The 17,885-nt window shown below is 38.0% G+C and overlaps 1 protein-coding gene across 4 annotated transcripts in view; it reads left to right on the forward strand.

Moving 5' to 3' along the window:
- COL24A1 (collagen type XXIV alpha 1 chain) overlaps window positions 1–17,885 on the forward strand; it is a 120,044-nt gene that overhangs the window by 93,387 nt on the left and 8,772 nt on the right. For 3 of the 4 annotated variants that reach the window (XR_013183292.1, XM_077182279.1, XM_077182280.1), the window contains 16 exons: window positions 6–59; window positions 501–608; window positions 1,511–1,564; window positions 2,315–2,368; window positions 3,668–3,724; window positions 4,720–4,773; window positions 5,827–5,880; window positions 5,987–6,040; window positions 8,152–8,205; window positions 9,584–9,691; window positions 11,457–11,564; window positions 13,070–13,177; window positions 13,265–13,318; window positions 13,614–13,676; window positions 14,797–14,850; window positions 16,378–16,413. Coding sequence is in view for 3 of the 4 variants with exons in the window: in XM_077182279.1 (XP_077038394.1) it covers window positions 6–59; window positions 501–608; window positions 1,511–1,564; window positions 2,315–2,368; window positions 3,668–3,724; window positions 4,720–4,773; window positions 5,827–5,880; window positions 5,987–6,040; window positions 8,152–8,205; window positions 9,584–9,691; window positions 11,457–11,564; window positions 13,070–13,177; window positions 13,265–13,318; window positions 13,614–13,676; window positions 14,797–14,850; window positions 16,378–16,413 (1,074 nt within the window). In the remaining variant the exon portion in view is untranslated. The remainder of the gene's footprint in view (window positions 1–5; window positions 60–500; window positions 609–1,510; window positions 1,565–2,314; window positions 2,369–3,667; window positions 3,725–4,719; window positions 4,774–5,826; window positions 5,881–5,986; window positions 6,041–8,151; window positions 8,206–9,583; window positions 9,692–11,456; window positions 11,565–13,069; window positions 13,178–13,264; window positions 13,319–13,613; window positions 13,677–14,796; window positions 14,851–16,377; window positions 16,414–17,885) is intronic. The other variant, XM_077182281.1, reaches the window with a different exon arrangement.

Raw genomic sequence — 17,885 nt, forward strand, 5'->3', positions numbered from 1 at the left:
TATAGGGCCCTGAAGGAACACCAGGAAATCCAGGTCAGAGGGGCCGTTTAGGAAAGAAGGTAGTATTTTTCATCTTCCCCAGCTCCCTTCCTTTTATCTGAAACTCAGATTTACATTACAGAATTCCATTGAACCAAAACTATCCCTGTTTTGTGTCATGCTTCAAGCCAATTTTTTTACTTGTTAGCCATAGCAATTAGAATTGTCATCATTCTGCAATCAATGACATTCAAGGTCTTAGGAAATTTAAATTTGTATCAAGATGTGGTTTTGCAACTCAGAGCAGTTTCTGCTTCAAAGCTTTGACTAAAAGAAAAACAAAGATTTAATGGGAAGGCTTTAGCAGAGACTCTTTTATACTGCAGAGTTCTGAGCTCAGACATTCTAATAACTACAGTAAATAACATACAGTAAATGTCATACCTGTTAAAAAATGCATCAACTTCATTTTGAAACTTAGTGTCAATCTCTTAGTATTTTTAATACAATAATACCAACAGGGGGAAAAGGGGCAGCTTGGCCCTCCAGGAGAAGCTGGACCTGCTGGTGATTCTGGCCAACCTGGAAAAACTGGTCCTAAAGGTGCAAGAGGAACTCGAGGTCCCATGGTTAGTACAAAACATTCTTATTTGCAGAGGTCTTTCAGCATCAGAATGAGACCTGTTCACCTTTCCAGACAGAAACCTGGGGCATGGACCTGGAAGGAGCCACCTCAAGCTTTTGGTCATCTGGCAGTTATGGGAGTGGGATGGCAGAGCATACCATGGAACATTCATGTCTCACACTCCACATACCACCTCACTGCTGTGGGTGTTTATAAACCTTTCCAGTTCCAGGAACAAAAATCAAGGGGTTTGCTATCACATACCTTAGCCATGGCTGAAACAAAGCACTTCAGATGAAGTCTACTACTCCTATCAAATAGGAATCTGGTCCAAAGCCAACTGAATTAAGTCTATATTCCATTAACTTTTAGCTCCTTTCATAGTAAGCTCCCCAGGCTTGCTCCATACTGTGTGGCAGATGCACAGAAGCATCCAGGCTCCCCACTAGAGAGGCAAAGTGCCTGTCTCAGTCCGGTCCTGTGGCCACTGAATGCAGCAGTGTGCTCTCCTGAGCTCATGAAGTACAGAAGCAAAGTTTGATGTCCAATGGCCAATATTTTCAAGAGTAGGAGTCAACTTTCTGAGGTGATGACCACCCTCTTCTTCCCTTAGCATGCTAGTACTTATAAAGAGAGTTCTTCCTCACCTCTCAAAGCTCAGATCTATTTGATTTAATTATGCACAAAGACTATAAGGTTAGGACTCAAAACATTGACCAGTTTTTCCACAGAAGAATGAAAAGCCCAGTATTCTTTAATAAATGAAGTAGGACCTACAAGAAAGTTGTCCATGGTGTCAATTGTCAATATTTCAAGATTTTTCCAAGTGCTTACTTTATATAGTAGGCATTGTTGTAGTACTCTACAAAGGAGCTCATTTCTCTCTCTGATTACTGCATTTAACAGGGACATCTAGGAGGAATGGGACCTGAAGGAGAGCCAGGAATTCCAGGTTATGGGGTATGTTTTTTACTGAATTCATATACACATACATCCCAAAGTAGCTCTGTGGTATTCCAATTTCAAATATCCTAGGAATCTGTATCTAGACTACACAAATATTTTCAGGACTCACATATGTTTATGTGGTGTGTTTGCCTACTCAGAACTGTTAGCCTTGAGCAAGGATGCCTGGCTTTTGTTAGTTTGCTCACAGGGGGGTTTTACCATAAACTTTAAACTGTTGTTTATCCAAAGTATCTCATCCCTCCTGAATAAAGTTCCTCTAAAGCTACTACAGCTATTCATTATAAAGAGAGCTCAGCAAGCACCACCACCTCTGCTTACTGTCTGGCCATGTAGTTTCCATTTAAGTAACAGAAACTGATTGAATGATGTTAGTTGAAGGACATAAAGATATTGTGGTTTTCACTGAAAAATGGCTGTGAAAATCATCATAGATTGAGTCATCCTCTTACAGAGCAGACTGTCCAGTCTCTTTTCCAAACAAAAACACCCATCACTGACCCCAACCTTGAAGCAAGAACCAGCCCAGCTCCCATCAGCTGCATTAAGCCCTATCAGAACTTGTAGTTCCCAGAGCTTTTCCTGCACACAGTCCATTTTCTGCCATTGATTTTGTTGTCATAACATGATTTAGAATAATTTTCAAGCAGAAAAAGAAATGTGGCAAGTAGCTAAAAGAAATTTTGGAATTAATTACTTTTTAAATTTTTTTTTTAATAATTTGTGTTTGGTTTGTTTCTTTAGGGTCACCAGGGTCCTCCAGGGCCCTCAGGGCCCCCAGGCCCCAAAGGAGAAAAGGTATGAACATGGGTTTCACTGATCTGATTTGTGAAGTTATAAAGGGAGGAAATGTTACTGCACACCCACTGTTTTCCACAGCAAGCAGCAAAAGCCACCATTTGCAGTATTTGTTAGTGTTGTCAAAGACTAGGAAAAGAAATGCAAAGTGAGGAAATGGGTCATTCAGAGCTGGAGTCCAAAATTATACTGTTAAAACGTTTGAGGTTTTAAAGCACAAGGTACCCATTGTACAGAACACAGTCTATTGTATCAGACAGCACCACTGCCCTCAGTGAGCACTGCTGACAAAAATAATCAGTGCAGAACCAGCTAAATATTTACTTAACTCTGAGCCTGTGAGTACACCCACAGATTTGCCTGAAAGTCCAGCTAGGATGGACAAATGTCTGTGGTTAATATAAAATGTTAGGGACAGGATGTGGCCTCAGTACTGCTATTTTAGTGTCAAATTTATTGTTTTTCTCTCAAGTCTCAAATGCTGAAAACAGATTTGTATGCTCACTGAAACCCTTGTGATCTCAAGAGGGCAGGTACATGGATTCACTTCATGAAGATTGGATTGGAGCTGCCCTTGACACAGAGCTACAACCTGGAGCAAATTTTGCAATAAATACTCTGAATAGGCATTTAGTGGCTGATGCTGTAAATAGGTTTTGATATGATTTAAGAAACAAAAACTGAAAACTGATTCGTTCACAGCTAAGTGTTTAGGTTGCTGGGTCATTTCTGAAAAACTACTTTGATGCACTGTAGAAGTCCTTAATCATATTTAAATTGTGAGTCTCTTTGCATTATTATTGCTAGGTATCATCTGGAATAGATAATCTTTTGTTTATTAACTTGGATGGCAGTTATTTAATATTTGAATTTTAATCCACTTCAGACTTAATGTTGGAGTCTTCTGTACTCTTGTTTTTCTTTCTATTACATGTATTTCTCAAAACAGTGGAAGAAATTTTCTTTTTTCCCCCTTGTCAAATATCCTGTTTATCCTTTTTTCATTAAACAGAGACATGATTGCATGGATATTGTTCAGTTAGTTGGGTTTTTTTTCTTATAGCTGCCTTTGAGAATAAAGCAGATATTAGGTTTTTTTAGTCCTTAATGTCTTTGGGACATGTAGGTGAATGTCAAAATGGAGTTACCATATCTACTATATTAAACCATAAGGATCATATTCACTTTTAGCATCTATGCAACATCTTCTCTGCTTTTTATCAGCATTTGAACTTATGTGCATGGTAGATGAAGCTGAACTTCCAAGTTAACATTTTTTAATACTTTTCTTTGCTTTAGGGTTACCCAGGTGAAGACAATACAGTCCCTGGACTACCTGGGCCCATAGGTGAACCAGTAGGTCTTTCTTTCTCAAAAAAATTATACTAGTGCATCTCAAGACACGAGCAAATGCATTTATTTCTGAAGCTTTATATCATTGTCTCAGGAATCAGTACAAAAATATAGAATGATGGTCCTTTAATGAGTAGTCTCAGTCTGAAAATGCTGTTGTGTGCTCTTTCCTGCTTAAACAGCTGTGCCCTCTATTTAATTACATTAATGCCATTAGTCTGTGTTTAGATCAGCACATTTTAAAAAAGAATTTTACCCTGTTTAACCAGAGTTACACTTGATTGCTTTACTAATCAAAAATATGTTTTGACTTATTTCATTATCACTGCAAACTAATTCAGCTGATTTAGAGAACTGCATTTTGTAACCATTTTTGTACTGAATTCATATGTGGAGTGTATCTCTGCAGCATTTATGAGTCTGTCAAAATTATTAGTACAAACTTCAAAATTAAAGCAGATTTTGAGTGCAGCAAGTCATTTCAGGAAAGGATCCAATTTTTAATGGATATGTCTTACAGAAGCCATAAGAGAGTTTTCCTTGCATGTCTTTCTTGAGACCAGAGTCACTTCATTTATCCATTCTAAGTTTAAGATTCTAAGTTTATACATACACACACACACACACACATATATATATATATACACATATATGTATATATATATATGTTTTATATATAAGTATAAATCTGGGGAAGTTCCACTGAAGTCAATTCTCCCTCCTGTTTCATTAAGCACCATCCAATATTTATCTTTTAGCTTCTAGTCTTCAGTTACAAAAAATTTTAGACTGTGGCTACTGTATGACTGCAATGCATTCTGTTTAGAAAAATATCATGTTTATTCCTTTATCCTTATCCCAAGCTACCCTTTATGTTTGTATTCCTCAGTTCCCTCTCAGTGGATAGTTGAAGAGAAATCCCAGCTTTCTGTTGATATTTCACTGCAGCATTATATTCAGTTCAGCTGTTACAGTTTGCTCCCTGGTTTGCTCTCTAGGGTCGAAGTGGTGAGCGTGGAGATAGAGGAGAGCCTGGTGATGAGGGCTACAAGGTAATACCTCTTGGGTTTTATCTTTTGATTTGAGCTTGGCATGCTCTGCAGACATGTGGAGTAATGCAGCAGCAGTGTCACCTTCCCTCACAACTGTGCAGGGGTGCCTGTGCTGGTCCCTCACTGCTCTGCTGCACTCCTGAACACCCTGAGCATCTTTCCTGGGGGGACATGGGAGCTTCAGCTCCTCAGCTGGAGGAGACTCCAGTGACCTTAGAGAGTGCAAGTACCTGATGGGAGGAAATGAAGATGAGGTAGACAGACTTGTCTCTATAGTGTCCAGTGACAGGACAGGAGGCAAAGGGCAAAAACTGAAACACATGAAATTCCTTTTGAAATTTTTTTTTTTTTTTTTTTTTTTTTTTTTTTTTTTTTTTTTTTTTTTTACTGTGAAGATGACTGAGCACCAGAACAGGCTGCCCAGAGAGGTTGTGGGGTCTCTATCTGTGGAAATACTGCAAACTTGACTAGACATGGTCCTGGACAATCATTTCTAGCTGGCCTTGCTTGAGAAAGAGGCCATAAATTATCTCAAAATGTCACTTTTAACTTAAACAGTTCTGTGTTTCTGTAATACTGTATTAGTTAACATTTTTCCCTGAAATTTAAGCACTACTTATTTAAAATCTAATCCTAAAAATGATTCATGAATTATATTCAGTCTTTCAGCAATAAAAATTGGATGGTAACTTATGCTTATCACTGATGCAGTTCACTGAAATACGAGACAGTCCTTGACAGGGAATATCCAAGTTACACAGTAATACAGACAGATGTAGTAATTAATGAATGAACCAAATCTATGTTTACAGAAGTGCAGACATGTTTAAACAATATGTAATTCCCACTTGCAGCTTGGAGTAGAAAATGTAAAGAATAAAAACTCTGTAGAGTTTGATCTTGGAGATCTGCCCATACTTTATGTAGGTTGTGTCAATGAATCTGGGTCCACCTGACTCCTCCCAGGATGGGCTTTACAAGGAAGCCTGCAGCTCACTAAGCATGGCAGCCCGAGTTACTCTGCTGCAATATGTTATATTTTCTCTTTCCCAGGGTCATACAGGTCTTCCAGGGCTTAGAGGACCTATTGGACAACAAGGACCTCCAGTAAGTATTTCAAACAAGGGAGATTTCTCTATTGACTGTTGAAAATATGTTTTCATTTGCATTCAAATGATTCCTGGAATTTATTTAATGTATGTTCTTTTCAAAGGGAGAGCCAGGTGAATTGGGAGAGCAAGGACTAAAAGGAGAAAGAGGTTCAGAAGTAAGTAGAAAAAAGTAAACCAAAACTGCACTTACCTGGAATTTGTAGGGTTTTTGTTGTTCTCTGGCTATCTTTGGAAAACTGTTCCATAAGGCTAAAACTGAGTGTTTGGGTTTCCTTTTCATACCTGCAGGGACAAAATGAAATATAAAGTGGAAAATTGCATAATGATCCTGGTTAGTAAATAGGTGTTATTTGATAGGTAAGTAGTTTTACTTTGGAGTGATATCAAGCATTATGAGAAGCTCTTTTGGAAACATTTGAATGACATTTAATTATCCCCTAAAGTGGAGTTTCTTGTGTTTAAGTAGCTCTGGAGGCCAACTGGGATTTTGCTTCTCTGATCTGTAAATGAAGCCTCCTGGTACTGCACTGCACTGAATTCTCAGAGACCTGGGAATAAGGAATTTGCTACAGAATATAGAGAAATAATGACAGAGCAAGTCATGACAAAGATCAAAGACCAAATCTTTTTCTTTAGAAATATTAGCTCATCTTGGTGGTGTGTTGAAAATTGCCAAAAGTGTTTATGTTCTTCCACGGACTGAATGTCATTGGCTTTTGAGATTTCAAAAGCTTTTGGCTATAAGATTTCTTAAAATACCAATTACCATTGCAATTTAAATGACATAGTTTGTCTGAAAAGTTCCATGAAGCAACTCTGTTAGAGTTTCAACATTTTGTAGGTATCTACAAGAATCTGTAGTAGACTGGAACTGGGGAGCAACAGGAAGGAAGCCTGGTGTGGAGACGTGAACATGTACTTCAGCTGTGAACTTGGATATATTGCTCTTACAAACTACTCACATCCCAGGACAAAATCAGCAGTTCCTCTTGAAGAAGTGTTTTCTTTGTCTTGCAAATGCCCCTCAGATCAATACTGCAATTTACTAATGTAGAACCAATACCCAGCATGGGGCTGCCCATGAGAGCTTAAAGATTTCCACAGAAGTGTTAGTAGTGAGCACAGTGACAGCCTTACCTGCAGTGCCACTGCTGGTGCTGCCATAGCAAGCCTTGCAAAGCTAACCCCACCAACTGCAACACTGAATCAGCTGGGTTTTCTTTACATGCATCCAGAAATCTTAAGGAAAACAATCTTAAGTAATTTGAATATGCACATTCCAGTTCTGACTTGTGGACTTCTTTATACCATTCTTAACAAAAAAGGTGTTAAATTGACAATAGAACAACATTTTGCTGGTTTTGTCATATTTGCATAATTAGAAAACATTTACACTTAAAATAACCTAGGCTTTTTCACTTTATTGCATGTTGTGTCATTGCAGCATGGTAGTGATAGCATAACTTTTAAGAAGTGTTTTTGAAATAGTTAGCCTAGAAAATCTTGGAAAACTTTTTCTACTTGTTCTATGCTAAAAAGTGTTATACTTGTTCCTGTTCTTCAGTGGTTGCATCTTTTAGAGGTAGGATAAAATTGATGCTATAAATCTTTATATTCTGTGCAGACTATCCTATAGCAAAGTTCTCTGAGAAGCTTTTGACCATTCTGAGCTTTTCTTCCTTGGTGCATGACCTCCTGTGCCACTAAACCACTTACAAGAATGTTATCTGCTCAGTATCTCTCAGTTTTCTAAGACTACCAATTTCTAGATCAGTAAAGATGAAAATAATTCTGGTTTTAAGCAAATTTTATCTTTTTTGTAGTTAGATACAAACAAATGTTCACATCTGTGATACGTGACACTATTGTTTTCTAGTATTCTCTTCCACAGACATTCAGTGCATTTACATTGCCTACTTTTCATGACTTCCCTTTTGAAGAGTACAGGAAATGCAATAAAAGTGCACTTCCTCACAGAGTGGGGGCTGATTCAGGGGAAATTACCAGATTCATGATGAAAAACATTTTATGATTATTGTTGGAAAAGTTCTAAAAACTGGTTCACAACAGGGAAAAAACATACACAGTTCCGCCAAAAATGTATTTGCTTTTACTTGAAAAACTTTCTGCTGTCTCCTGAAATGAGAATAATCTGGTCCAAAGCCAGGCAATGTGAACATGAATACTAGAGGGGAACAATCCTTAGCTCCTCTTAGGGGATTGAATTTTAGACATTTGTCAGTTCACAGCTATTTGTGACTTCTAGGGACATACAGGGAAGAAAGGAGCAACAGGTCAAGCAGGCAAAGCTGGATTTCCTGTAAGTAACAAAATTCTACAGCCTATTTTCAAATTATAAAACAAAGAAAATACTAACTTATAAAACCAGAATTGAATCATGTCAGGGTTACCAGAAGGTCTTGTGTTCACTCTGAAGAAACTTTTTATTTTCCATATTCATTTTTGAATATGAATGATTTTTGAAATTTTGTTAAATTATACTGAATTATATTCAGTTACTCAGCATATGGAAGTGATGTGCAACTAACAACAAGGTCCTTACCACTTGTGAAGTTATTTAATTGGCTCATTTGTGGAGTCTATTTGGAAGTTACCACATTATATTGCACAGAACTGTACTTGTGTTCACTTCTGACCCCATCAGTTCTTTGATCCACTGCAGCCTACAGAAGTTTGGATCCTTCTGTCCATGATGGATACATGTGGTAGATGCCTTGAGGTTTATTTAGTTCTTTTGCTTGCCCTGAGCTGAAATTTTAATGTTTTTTCTTGAGTAACTGCAGAGGAGCTGACTTGCATGCCCTTCTCCCTGAGGGAGAAACCAGAGCAGGAAGCAGTAGGTGTCCTGTAAACATAACCAAGAACAAAATGCATCAAGGTTATTTTGGTCCCCTAATAAATAATGCCACACAAGCACATATTGTAAATAACTTTTACAACCTCACATCAAAACATTGTCAGTAACTGGAGAAAAGCAGCTGTTGCACAGAGCTTGTACCTGCTGGGCAGAGTGCAAGAGGAGCCTTTTGAAGACAAGGAACTGTGTGTCCTTTGGAAATACTCAGCAGTTTCTTTTGGAGGGCTGCAGGGATCATTCAGCAGGCAAAGGAGAAATAGGAAAGTGGGACATACAGAGAAATGAGGATACAGTAAAACTAGAACTTGAGGAAGTTTCAAAGCACATCCCAAATGAGGCCTTTTTTGTGCAAGTATAGCAACAGTTACCACAAACTTGCCATATTACAAATTTGTATTTTTGATATGTTCAAATTTGAACAGCATAAATTTGTGAAAGTCCAGTACTGAGCATTTAGTAAAATAAAAGGTAAAAAGGTGTATGGTTGGGTTTTTTCCAGGGATAAATAGATGACTTTATCAGGATTCCTCACTTCATTTTAAGAATTGACACTCTCAGGCATCTTCCAGGCTAGCACACGAATCAGTCCCATGATTTCAGCTGAAGTTGCTCAGATCCCATGGCAGGGCAAGTCTATGGTTAACCCAGTAGAATTCTAAACCAAACATCCTAACTCAGAGCTCCCTCCACAACTACTCATTCATATCACTGGGTCTGTTGTTATGTAGGATTTAGGAACTACTGTGACTGAAATCCAGTTGTGGGAGGGTGAAGATGAAAAGAGCAAACAGTGCTATATTGGATTTGAATTTTTTTCAAGGGAAAACCAGGGCCACCAGGGCAGAAAGGAGTAGTTGGGTACCCTGGACCAGAGGGCATTCCTGGGAACCCTGGAAAGACTGGGCTGTCAGGGAAGCCTGGCCCTAAGGTAAGTTGCTTTCCACATTTCCTCAATGTCATTTTGCATTTTACAGAATTTTCCAGGGTTAAGGTATTTAAAAGGAAGAGACCACTCTCTGTTCCCGGAGTATCTTGGAAATTAGACCAATTTTTTATTTTCCTTCTCTTTTGCTCCTAATATTCCAGCCAAGATATAAAGTTAGTGTAAGGGAAGTGTGCTGTGAGAACAGTTTCATTGGAATATGACAGTAGTAACTACAGCTAAGTGAAAGTCATTTCTTAGAGAGGCTGCACAATTCTGGTCCTGAACATTAGCTTAACTGAGACTATTTCCTCTTAGGGTCTGAGATAATCCCACATTTCCTTATTGACTCTGCATTTGTAACCTATGTCTCTCCACCTAAATAATTATGAAGCTATGTCCAAAGTCAGTGAAATAGAGTATTAGGTATGTGAGGTATCTAAAAGCATTCTTGGAAATGGGTTTTTTGTCTGACTGTTCTTTGCTGTGGGCCAAAGGTGGTGACTGCTGCCACTGGGAGCAGTGACACAGATCTTCAACTAGTCCCTCCAGGGAGGGGGAGAAGATTCCTTGAGTAGTTCTCATGATTGAAAGTCTGACCATTTTGATTTCCAGTATGAATTTCTCAGTAGTTCTACCCAGATGGATCAGTAATTGTTATAAAATATTACTGAGTTAGACTTGGAGTTAGGAATTAGCCAAGGTGCTGGATGAGGCACTGTTGTTTCAGGTATGAATTTCCAATCTGGTTGAGTAAAGAGAAAATTAAACAAGTTACCCGTAGGGGGCAGGTGCACCCTACTCAAGCTTCTCCACTCTCAGGTCATGAACCTCTTCCAAGTTCTTAAAATTCTTTGGAGCTGGATTTAGGAGAATCACCCCAAAGGATTTTTACATTTTTGCCTTTCCACAGAAAATGTCATACAATCATGGTAAAGACAACTCCATTACCCCATTACAGTTTGTACAAAGAGAGGTTTATAACTGATTTCTGCCGCAATGAATAAAAAGAGCAGAACTTTTGCTATGTAAGTTTATCAGTCCATCAATCTATAAGCCACATCACCATATTCAAAAGCCCAAAAAATTATATTTAATACAAAAATCATGTTTTATACAACCTTTTTATTTCTATGAGTGCTTAACTGGATGTCATAGGAAATAAGGAAGATTTATATATGCTTATATTTCTATTAAATTACACCACAGAAATATTCATTTGTATGGTAGCAAATTTCCATTTTGTGGCGTGTCAAAAGTGGCTAAACTCCACCTACTCACTAACAGGTTTTTTCATTTAAAATAGTTGCTTTTGTTGATAGGTTGATGTTCTCATACAATTTCATAACAAATGTTCTGGTCTTTCTTCATCTGGTAATGTTATTTGTGTGTGAATCTTTACAGAGTCCACACAACCATACTAGTATTACCAGCACGCCTGTTCCTTAGAAATAAACATGTTGAATTTTGAATATTTCTTTGGGAAGGTAGTCTCATTCTGTTTCATGTGGAGTTATTTCTTCTTAAAAGATGAATACTGAGAAGTTCAAACAATTTTCAGCCTTTTAATTTTGGAATATTTGCAGAAATCCACATGATACCGCTGATCATTGTCTTTCTATATATTTTGACGTACTACCATTGTGTGTCCATATATACAGACAGCATTAAGTGGTTTTGGCTGATTTTATGTAATTTTCCTGTTTCAGCATACAATGAAAAAGCATGCTTGACTGTTCTACATGTAAACCATTATTTTCAATTTGTTAAGGGCAATAAAGGAAACTCAGGCTTACCAGGTCTAGCAGGTTATCCTGGAGCTCGAGGTCCCAAGGGATTGCCAGGCATGCCAGGGCCCATGGGAGCACCTGGACTAAAGGTAGGTACATACATGGGATCTGGTTGTTTAATTACAGTTTTGCTGATACTGCTTATTCTTCATGCTGCATTTGGTGGCTGTGGAGCCACCACACTGCTGTTAATCATGTGAGTAAAAGACATCAAGCCTTATTTGAAGGGTAAGATTACGAGTTGTGTTTACAACATTTCTATAAACTGTAACTTGAAAATAGAGGTCTCATCCATCTGAATGCTATTCCCAACTCCAGAAGCCATCAAAACACTTAGTATTTGTTCACTCCAGCTTTAGGGTCAGATGTTTCCTGACTTATTTCTAAACTTCGGTAGCTACTAGAACAGTCAGGATGATTCAAACATTTCAGCAATCTAATAGCAGAGAATTACCATAACTTCAAGCCTAAGTTTCAGGTTTGGGGGCTAATAAATATATCATTTATCACAGGACTTAAATTGGGTTTTTTTAGGCCTTTCAGAAAGAAAGAAATCTGAGTGTGTTCCATTTTCCAGGCAGTTCCAGGTACCTGATATCAGCATATCCTCATATAAATTAGACTCATTTCAATTTTAAAACAAGAAAACAAGTAACAATTACAGATGATTTTCTTAATTTTGAATAGAATTTTCTTTATTTACAACAGAATTTTTTTATCTAAAATAATTATTTTTATCTTAGCTCATTTTCTTTGTGAGATTTTATTGATAAGCTGTTCTTTAAAACCTTAAGTTACTTGGAAACTGGCGATAATGTCTTTGTTATCATTTTCTTTAGTATAAACTGTGTTCATTATTTGCAGTGTTTATTGCCAGTGCCTTCAGTCTGAATTTTACTTCTTTGCCTAGGCAATGAGCTGTAGGAAGTAATTCCTGCTCAGAAGTGCCTGCAATCTGAGAAAGGCAAGGAATAGATGAGTTGAGGGCAAACTGTTGCCACATATACTACAGAATAAGCATTAATAATGCAGATACTGACTCAAGGCAAGTAACACAAAGGTAAAACTTGGGAAAGAGCATCAGCACAAAGCATGAAACCTGTATCTTCACAGCTTTTATTGCACCTCAAAAACCTCCTGAGCTAGACATGTCTTCAGTGTATTTGATAGTCCTCAGAGGATTTCTCTTGCAGGAACCTGTCTAGTTCCCATTTGAATCAATGCGGATTTTTAGTCTAACAGCAGGGACTTCAACAAGCACAACTGTGTCTTGCTCAGAGGATTATTTTTAAAATTCACTTTTAACCTGTCTGTTCTGTATTTAATTTTGTGAATTTTACTGATTACACTGAGAGATACCATACTAGAATTGATCCAACATGTATGGTTTTTATATTTCCAAGTCAAGGAGCAGTCAAGTCACTGCTTTTGCATTTTAGTGTATGCTTAATTATTTTCCTGCGGGAAATAAAATAAATGCAGTAAGAGTATTTCTTAAGGGGAAAGCAAGTTCCATGCTTCTGACAGGAAACCTGTATTTGCATCTGCAACTTCCATAATTCTATTAAAATATATATTTTCTTCTTATTGGCAGGGTGAGAAAGGGCTTCTAGGTCATCCAGGAAAGCGAGGCACAAGAGGCCTTCCAGGATCAGCAGGTGACCAAGGACCAGCAGGAGAGCCTGGGCTGAAAGGACAGATTGTATGTAATCACAGTGGTTGATGCAAAACAAGCAGTTCAAGAGCTAGCAAGGTGAACTAATGCTAAGGATGCCTGCTCCTATTGCAGGGAGAAGATGGAGATCAAGGTTTAATGGGGTTTCAAGGATTCCCAGGTCCAAAAGTATGTGCTCGTTCTTTTGTCTTAGATTGTAAGCTATTTACAGAGTGAGAACATTATGAAAGCATGGAATTAATCAGCTTTAACACTAATTTGTTCAAAATATCTCTGGATTGTTGGAACATGGTAGGCAGAACTGTGTACTCCCTGTCTCAGGACAGACATTCTGGGTCAGTGCACTTGATATTTTCACTCTTACTGCTCTTAGAACTTATCTTCCTTTCACTGATTGCAAGAGTTTGAAACAAGTGGGTAGCTAATGTCCATGTTGGATTAAACTGTTCCTTTGCATTTTCAGGGCCCTGCAGGGGACATTGGCTTAGTTGGAATTCTGGGCCCGAAAGGTCCAACAGGCCAAGTTGTAAGTGTTTCACTACATGAAAGAGATTGTTTGGATGGTTTGAAAGTGGCACATGCTTTTAACATAGAAAATAATCCTTTTTCTTATTAACAAGGCCAGAAGTCTCTACCCAAACCTTTCTGTCTGAGTCTAGAAGCAACACTGCTCTGGTTACATCGTGCACACAGACACACAAACAGAGCTGGGCCCTTAATCTTGAAAGCAAAAAGCAGGCTCTGCTGACTAAGTGTGGCTCTCCTAGTGTAATCTTTATGACCTTGTATTTCTTTATCTGTTGAACATTCTTCTTACTGGCAAAACTGCCCATTGTGTAACTGTGTTCTACAGCAAAAGAAAATAGGGACCAAACTTTCCCTGTAGTAAGACACAGTGGTGCTCAGGCATTATTGATTAATAGTAGGTAGTCTTTTTTTAATGAAGATTTTCATTTTATCTAAAATGTTCCTAACCTCCACTAGCTCATTCTTCATGATATTCTGCTTTGCTACTCACCCAAAACCGTGGAAGCATCGTGAGCATTTTTTGCATCCAGTGTGGGATCAAGTGTGAAAGGCTGAACCTTGGGAGGCCTTACTACAGCATGTTCTCTCACTGCCACTTTGCCATCACAGAACTGAATTTTTCAGTTAACCAGGTGCAGAGCAGCAGCTTTTCTAATAGCTACTTTATTTTTCTAAACATTCCTATATGAGATAAACACTGGACATGAGCAGTTTGCTCTAAGTGAAATGGAACTGAAAAGTGGCATTTTAGCAGCACTTACTGGCAGCCATACAAGAGTCCTCATGGGCAGTAATATAGCTCAAGATAGAGTTGGTTGTAGCTCAATAAATATGTGGTCTTTTGTAATCAGAGTGCTTAAGTTTCAACTGTTTTTAGTGCATCACTTTTCACATTAAAGAATGTGTGGGGGCTTTCCAAGCATAAGTATTACAAATTACCAAAGTATTTACCTTACTGATTTTGTTGTAATGTGCACTCAGTATTTAGAGAGTACCACCATGATCTTTTGGATATTTGACAGGTCTGTGTGCTGAGCAACTTTAAATCAGGACATGTCATGAGGATTTTCTTCATTTTGGAAACCTAGTCAACTAATAAATTCTTTGCTTGTTTACAGGGATATATTGGCCCTGTTGGTCAAGAAGGCATAGCAGGCCCAACTGGCAGACCTGTAAGTTTCCCTTCACTTTTGCATAATTTGTTTGTTTCATTACCCTTTGATTTAATCATCTTGTTTTTCAACTAGCAACCTTCTTATTTTTCTGTTTGTCAATAGCAACATGTTACACCATGCTGGTAAGTTAATGTATGTGACTCTAGCATTTGTAGTACAAACAAGAAAAAAATGACCAAAACCAGTAACAAAAAAGTAATTGCAATGGCCTTCTGCCAAAGTACAGCATGCAGACAGCACGTGTACAGGGGCAGTGGCAAGCCAAGGTGTAAAACAGCGCACAGGAATTGCCACCTGGATATTCTTTTTCAGCCTTTGGTCTGAGATATATCTACAAAATATCCACACTCAGTTTCAATATAGTTTATTTTTCATTTCTTGTGGGCTGAACTGTTCAGAGTGCCCCTCTAGACACTCTGGGAGTGCCTGTGAGCCCTTGTAATGCTGTTCCGGGTGCTGATGAGGTCCCTGTTACACTTCAAACATCATTGTGGCCTCTCTGACAGCTTCCAGTGCACCCCAGGCTCCCTGCACTGGGGGACCTCTGCCCTCATTCCTGTTTCCATCTCTTGTCACACTCATGGTACCAGAGCCAGATTTGTTTTGCAAGAGAACCCCTTGGCTCATGTCTCCAGACCACCAACCATATAAGGCAGTTTTAGAAACTCTTTGTACCATGAATGTTCCTCTGCCTGATCAAGTAAACTTGGAGTAAATGAGAATGTCTAAAATTCAAAATAATCATAAAAATAGTAAATATGCAATAAAAGTAATAAATGCAAATATTTACAAGGGAAATAGAAAGAAGTGGAATGTCTCTTATATAATTCTTTCCACTTGTTGGAAAAATCAGTACTTTGTCTTGCTCCATTCTTTTCAATTGCACTGAGGAGAAAAACTTTACAGCTGTGTGCGCTTGTATGAAGGCTTTTAACAGACTTCATATTGAATGTAAAAGTTTGCCATTATCATCAAGGAAGCATTTTAGTTGAAGTTTGCTTCTACATGTTATGAAACGCAGCCATTAAGATGCAAAATTTTTCCAGAGAAGAACTTTTAGATTGTTGCCATCCTTGGGAACATAAGTGCAAAACCAGCCACAAACAGGGACAGAAAAATAGCATCTAATCTGATTATGACAGTAGAACTAATAACATAGTAAAAACATATGTGATGAATGGATTTCTTCAGTGATGGAGAGTATTGAGTTTTGTTCTCTAAAGATGTTGAATGTGGATGAAATTGTGGAGAACACAGCTGATTGACAGACAACAGATAAAATTACTGAGAGTAAACATACAAGCTGAAGAACACAGCTTTCCACATATACGAATCACAAGATGTTTTCAACTAATTTCAATTTCTAGTGGTACTGGAAAATTAAACCCCCAGAGCTGTAAATACTTCCACAGATGAGACTGGACTTTTCATGTGAGCAGTATAATTCTCATGGATATTAATCTGCTTATTTCAGTCCTAGGCAGCTAGAAAGCATATCAGATTAACAGCTGCTCTCTTTTACAGGGACCAAGAGGTGAAAAGGGCACGAGGGGTGAAATGGTAAGATGAAACGACTTTTGTGCTTTCATTCTTTTGGCTGTGTAAAATCTATTTCTGTGTTGGGTTGAATATGCTCTGCATGCCAGGCAGTCGTGTTGTGCTCCTGGAGAGCACTGCCCAGGAAAGCTGGCAGCCTGGGTTAGAAGTGTGACCCTCTTGTTCAAGTTGACTTAAGCAGATATGCCCAGTGGGTGTGAGCTGCTGGGCCCTGGTCATACAGCAGTTTGGAGCATACTTCAAATCTGTCTATGTTCAGATCTAAAAGGAAAATCTTGAGTCCTATTTGCTGTCAAAGATCTAGTGGCTCACAGCATGCACATGGTCCTAGATCTGGATCTTCTTGTCTAGAAAGGGAGAAGCTCAGGAGAAGCCCAGACCTGCAGGTGGGTGTCCATGCAATGCATTCCAGCTGTAGGAATTGTGGGCAGCACTGATGGGTTATGAATTTGCTGTTTCATTTTTCAGCAAGAGTTGTTCTACGTTCGTGAATGTTTGATTTAATATTAAATTTTGTTAGAGCCAGTAAAGTCTCCAATTAATTATGGCTATGTGAAAAGTCATTAAGTTATCATATTTAAAACAAATTTATGAACACAAAGTTGATAACTATATTACCTTCTATGACAGATGTATAATTAGTTCATTTTCCACTAACTAGCAGATGTGATCCTGTTCCTGTTTCTCTTACCCTGCCTTTCACCCCATCTCATTTAAAATTATTTCGTTTCACTTATTGTATTTTGCTTTTAGCAGCCACCTCCAAAAATTCAATCAAACTGCCTTATAAAATTTTGAAAAATGAATCTGAAATATTCAAAACATTTTAAAGAGCTAAAGCTTGGAAAGAAGCTTCTTTCTGCATCTTGGAGAACTCCCCTCTTTAATTCTAATGCTCTTGAGGCAATTGCTATCTCAGAATAAGAGGAAAGCTGTTTTCTCAATTTGCTGCTATCCATCTTAGCTGTCTTTTTCTACTGTTTGTTCATAAGAATTGTTATGACAGCATAAAGCTAAAAATGCTGACACTTAAAAAAAAGATCCAAGAATAATCCTTAAAAAAAACATCCAGAATGGTGAACAAGAAACATCTGTTTCCATTATTGGTGCTGGTGTTTAAGAAGTTATTTCCTAAATAAGTTCTTGAATTCCTCATGATGAGTTAATCTAGTAAGGCTGTCTTCAGAAGAAGAATGTTTAATTTTAAGTCATATACAGTGACATTACTTTCCCCCAAAAAAGGGATTTATTTCCAACTACTATTTGGTCTCAAAGGAGACCAAATTTTTTTTTCATCCAACTGTGTATTCTGAGCTTTAATTTATACCTTTAAAATTTATATTGGCATTCTTCCTAGAATCACATAGATTTTAACCTCTTTGTAGTATATTTAGTTAGATTTTTCAGTCTGTCAGGGTTACAGAGTTCAGTACTTGCAAGAAATGTCCTTTTATCCCCAGAAAGACATGGAATGC

Source organism: Agelaius phoeniceus, chromosome 8 (genome assembly GCF_051311805.1).
Source record: "Agelaius phoeniceus isolate bAgePho1 chromosome 8, bAgePho1.hap1, whole genome shotgun sequence".
Taxonomy (NCBI): Eukaryota; Metazoa; Chordata; class Aves; order Passeriformes; family Icteridae; genus Agelaius; species Agelaius phoeniceus.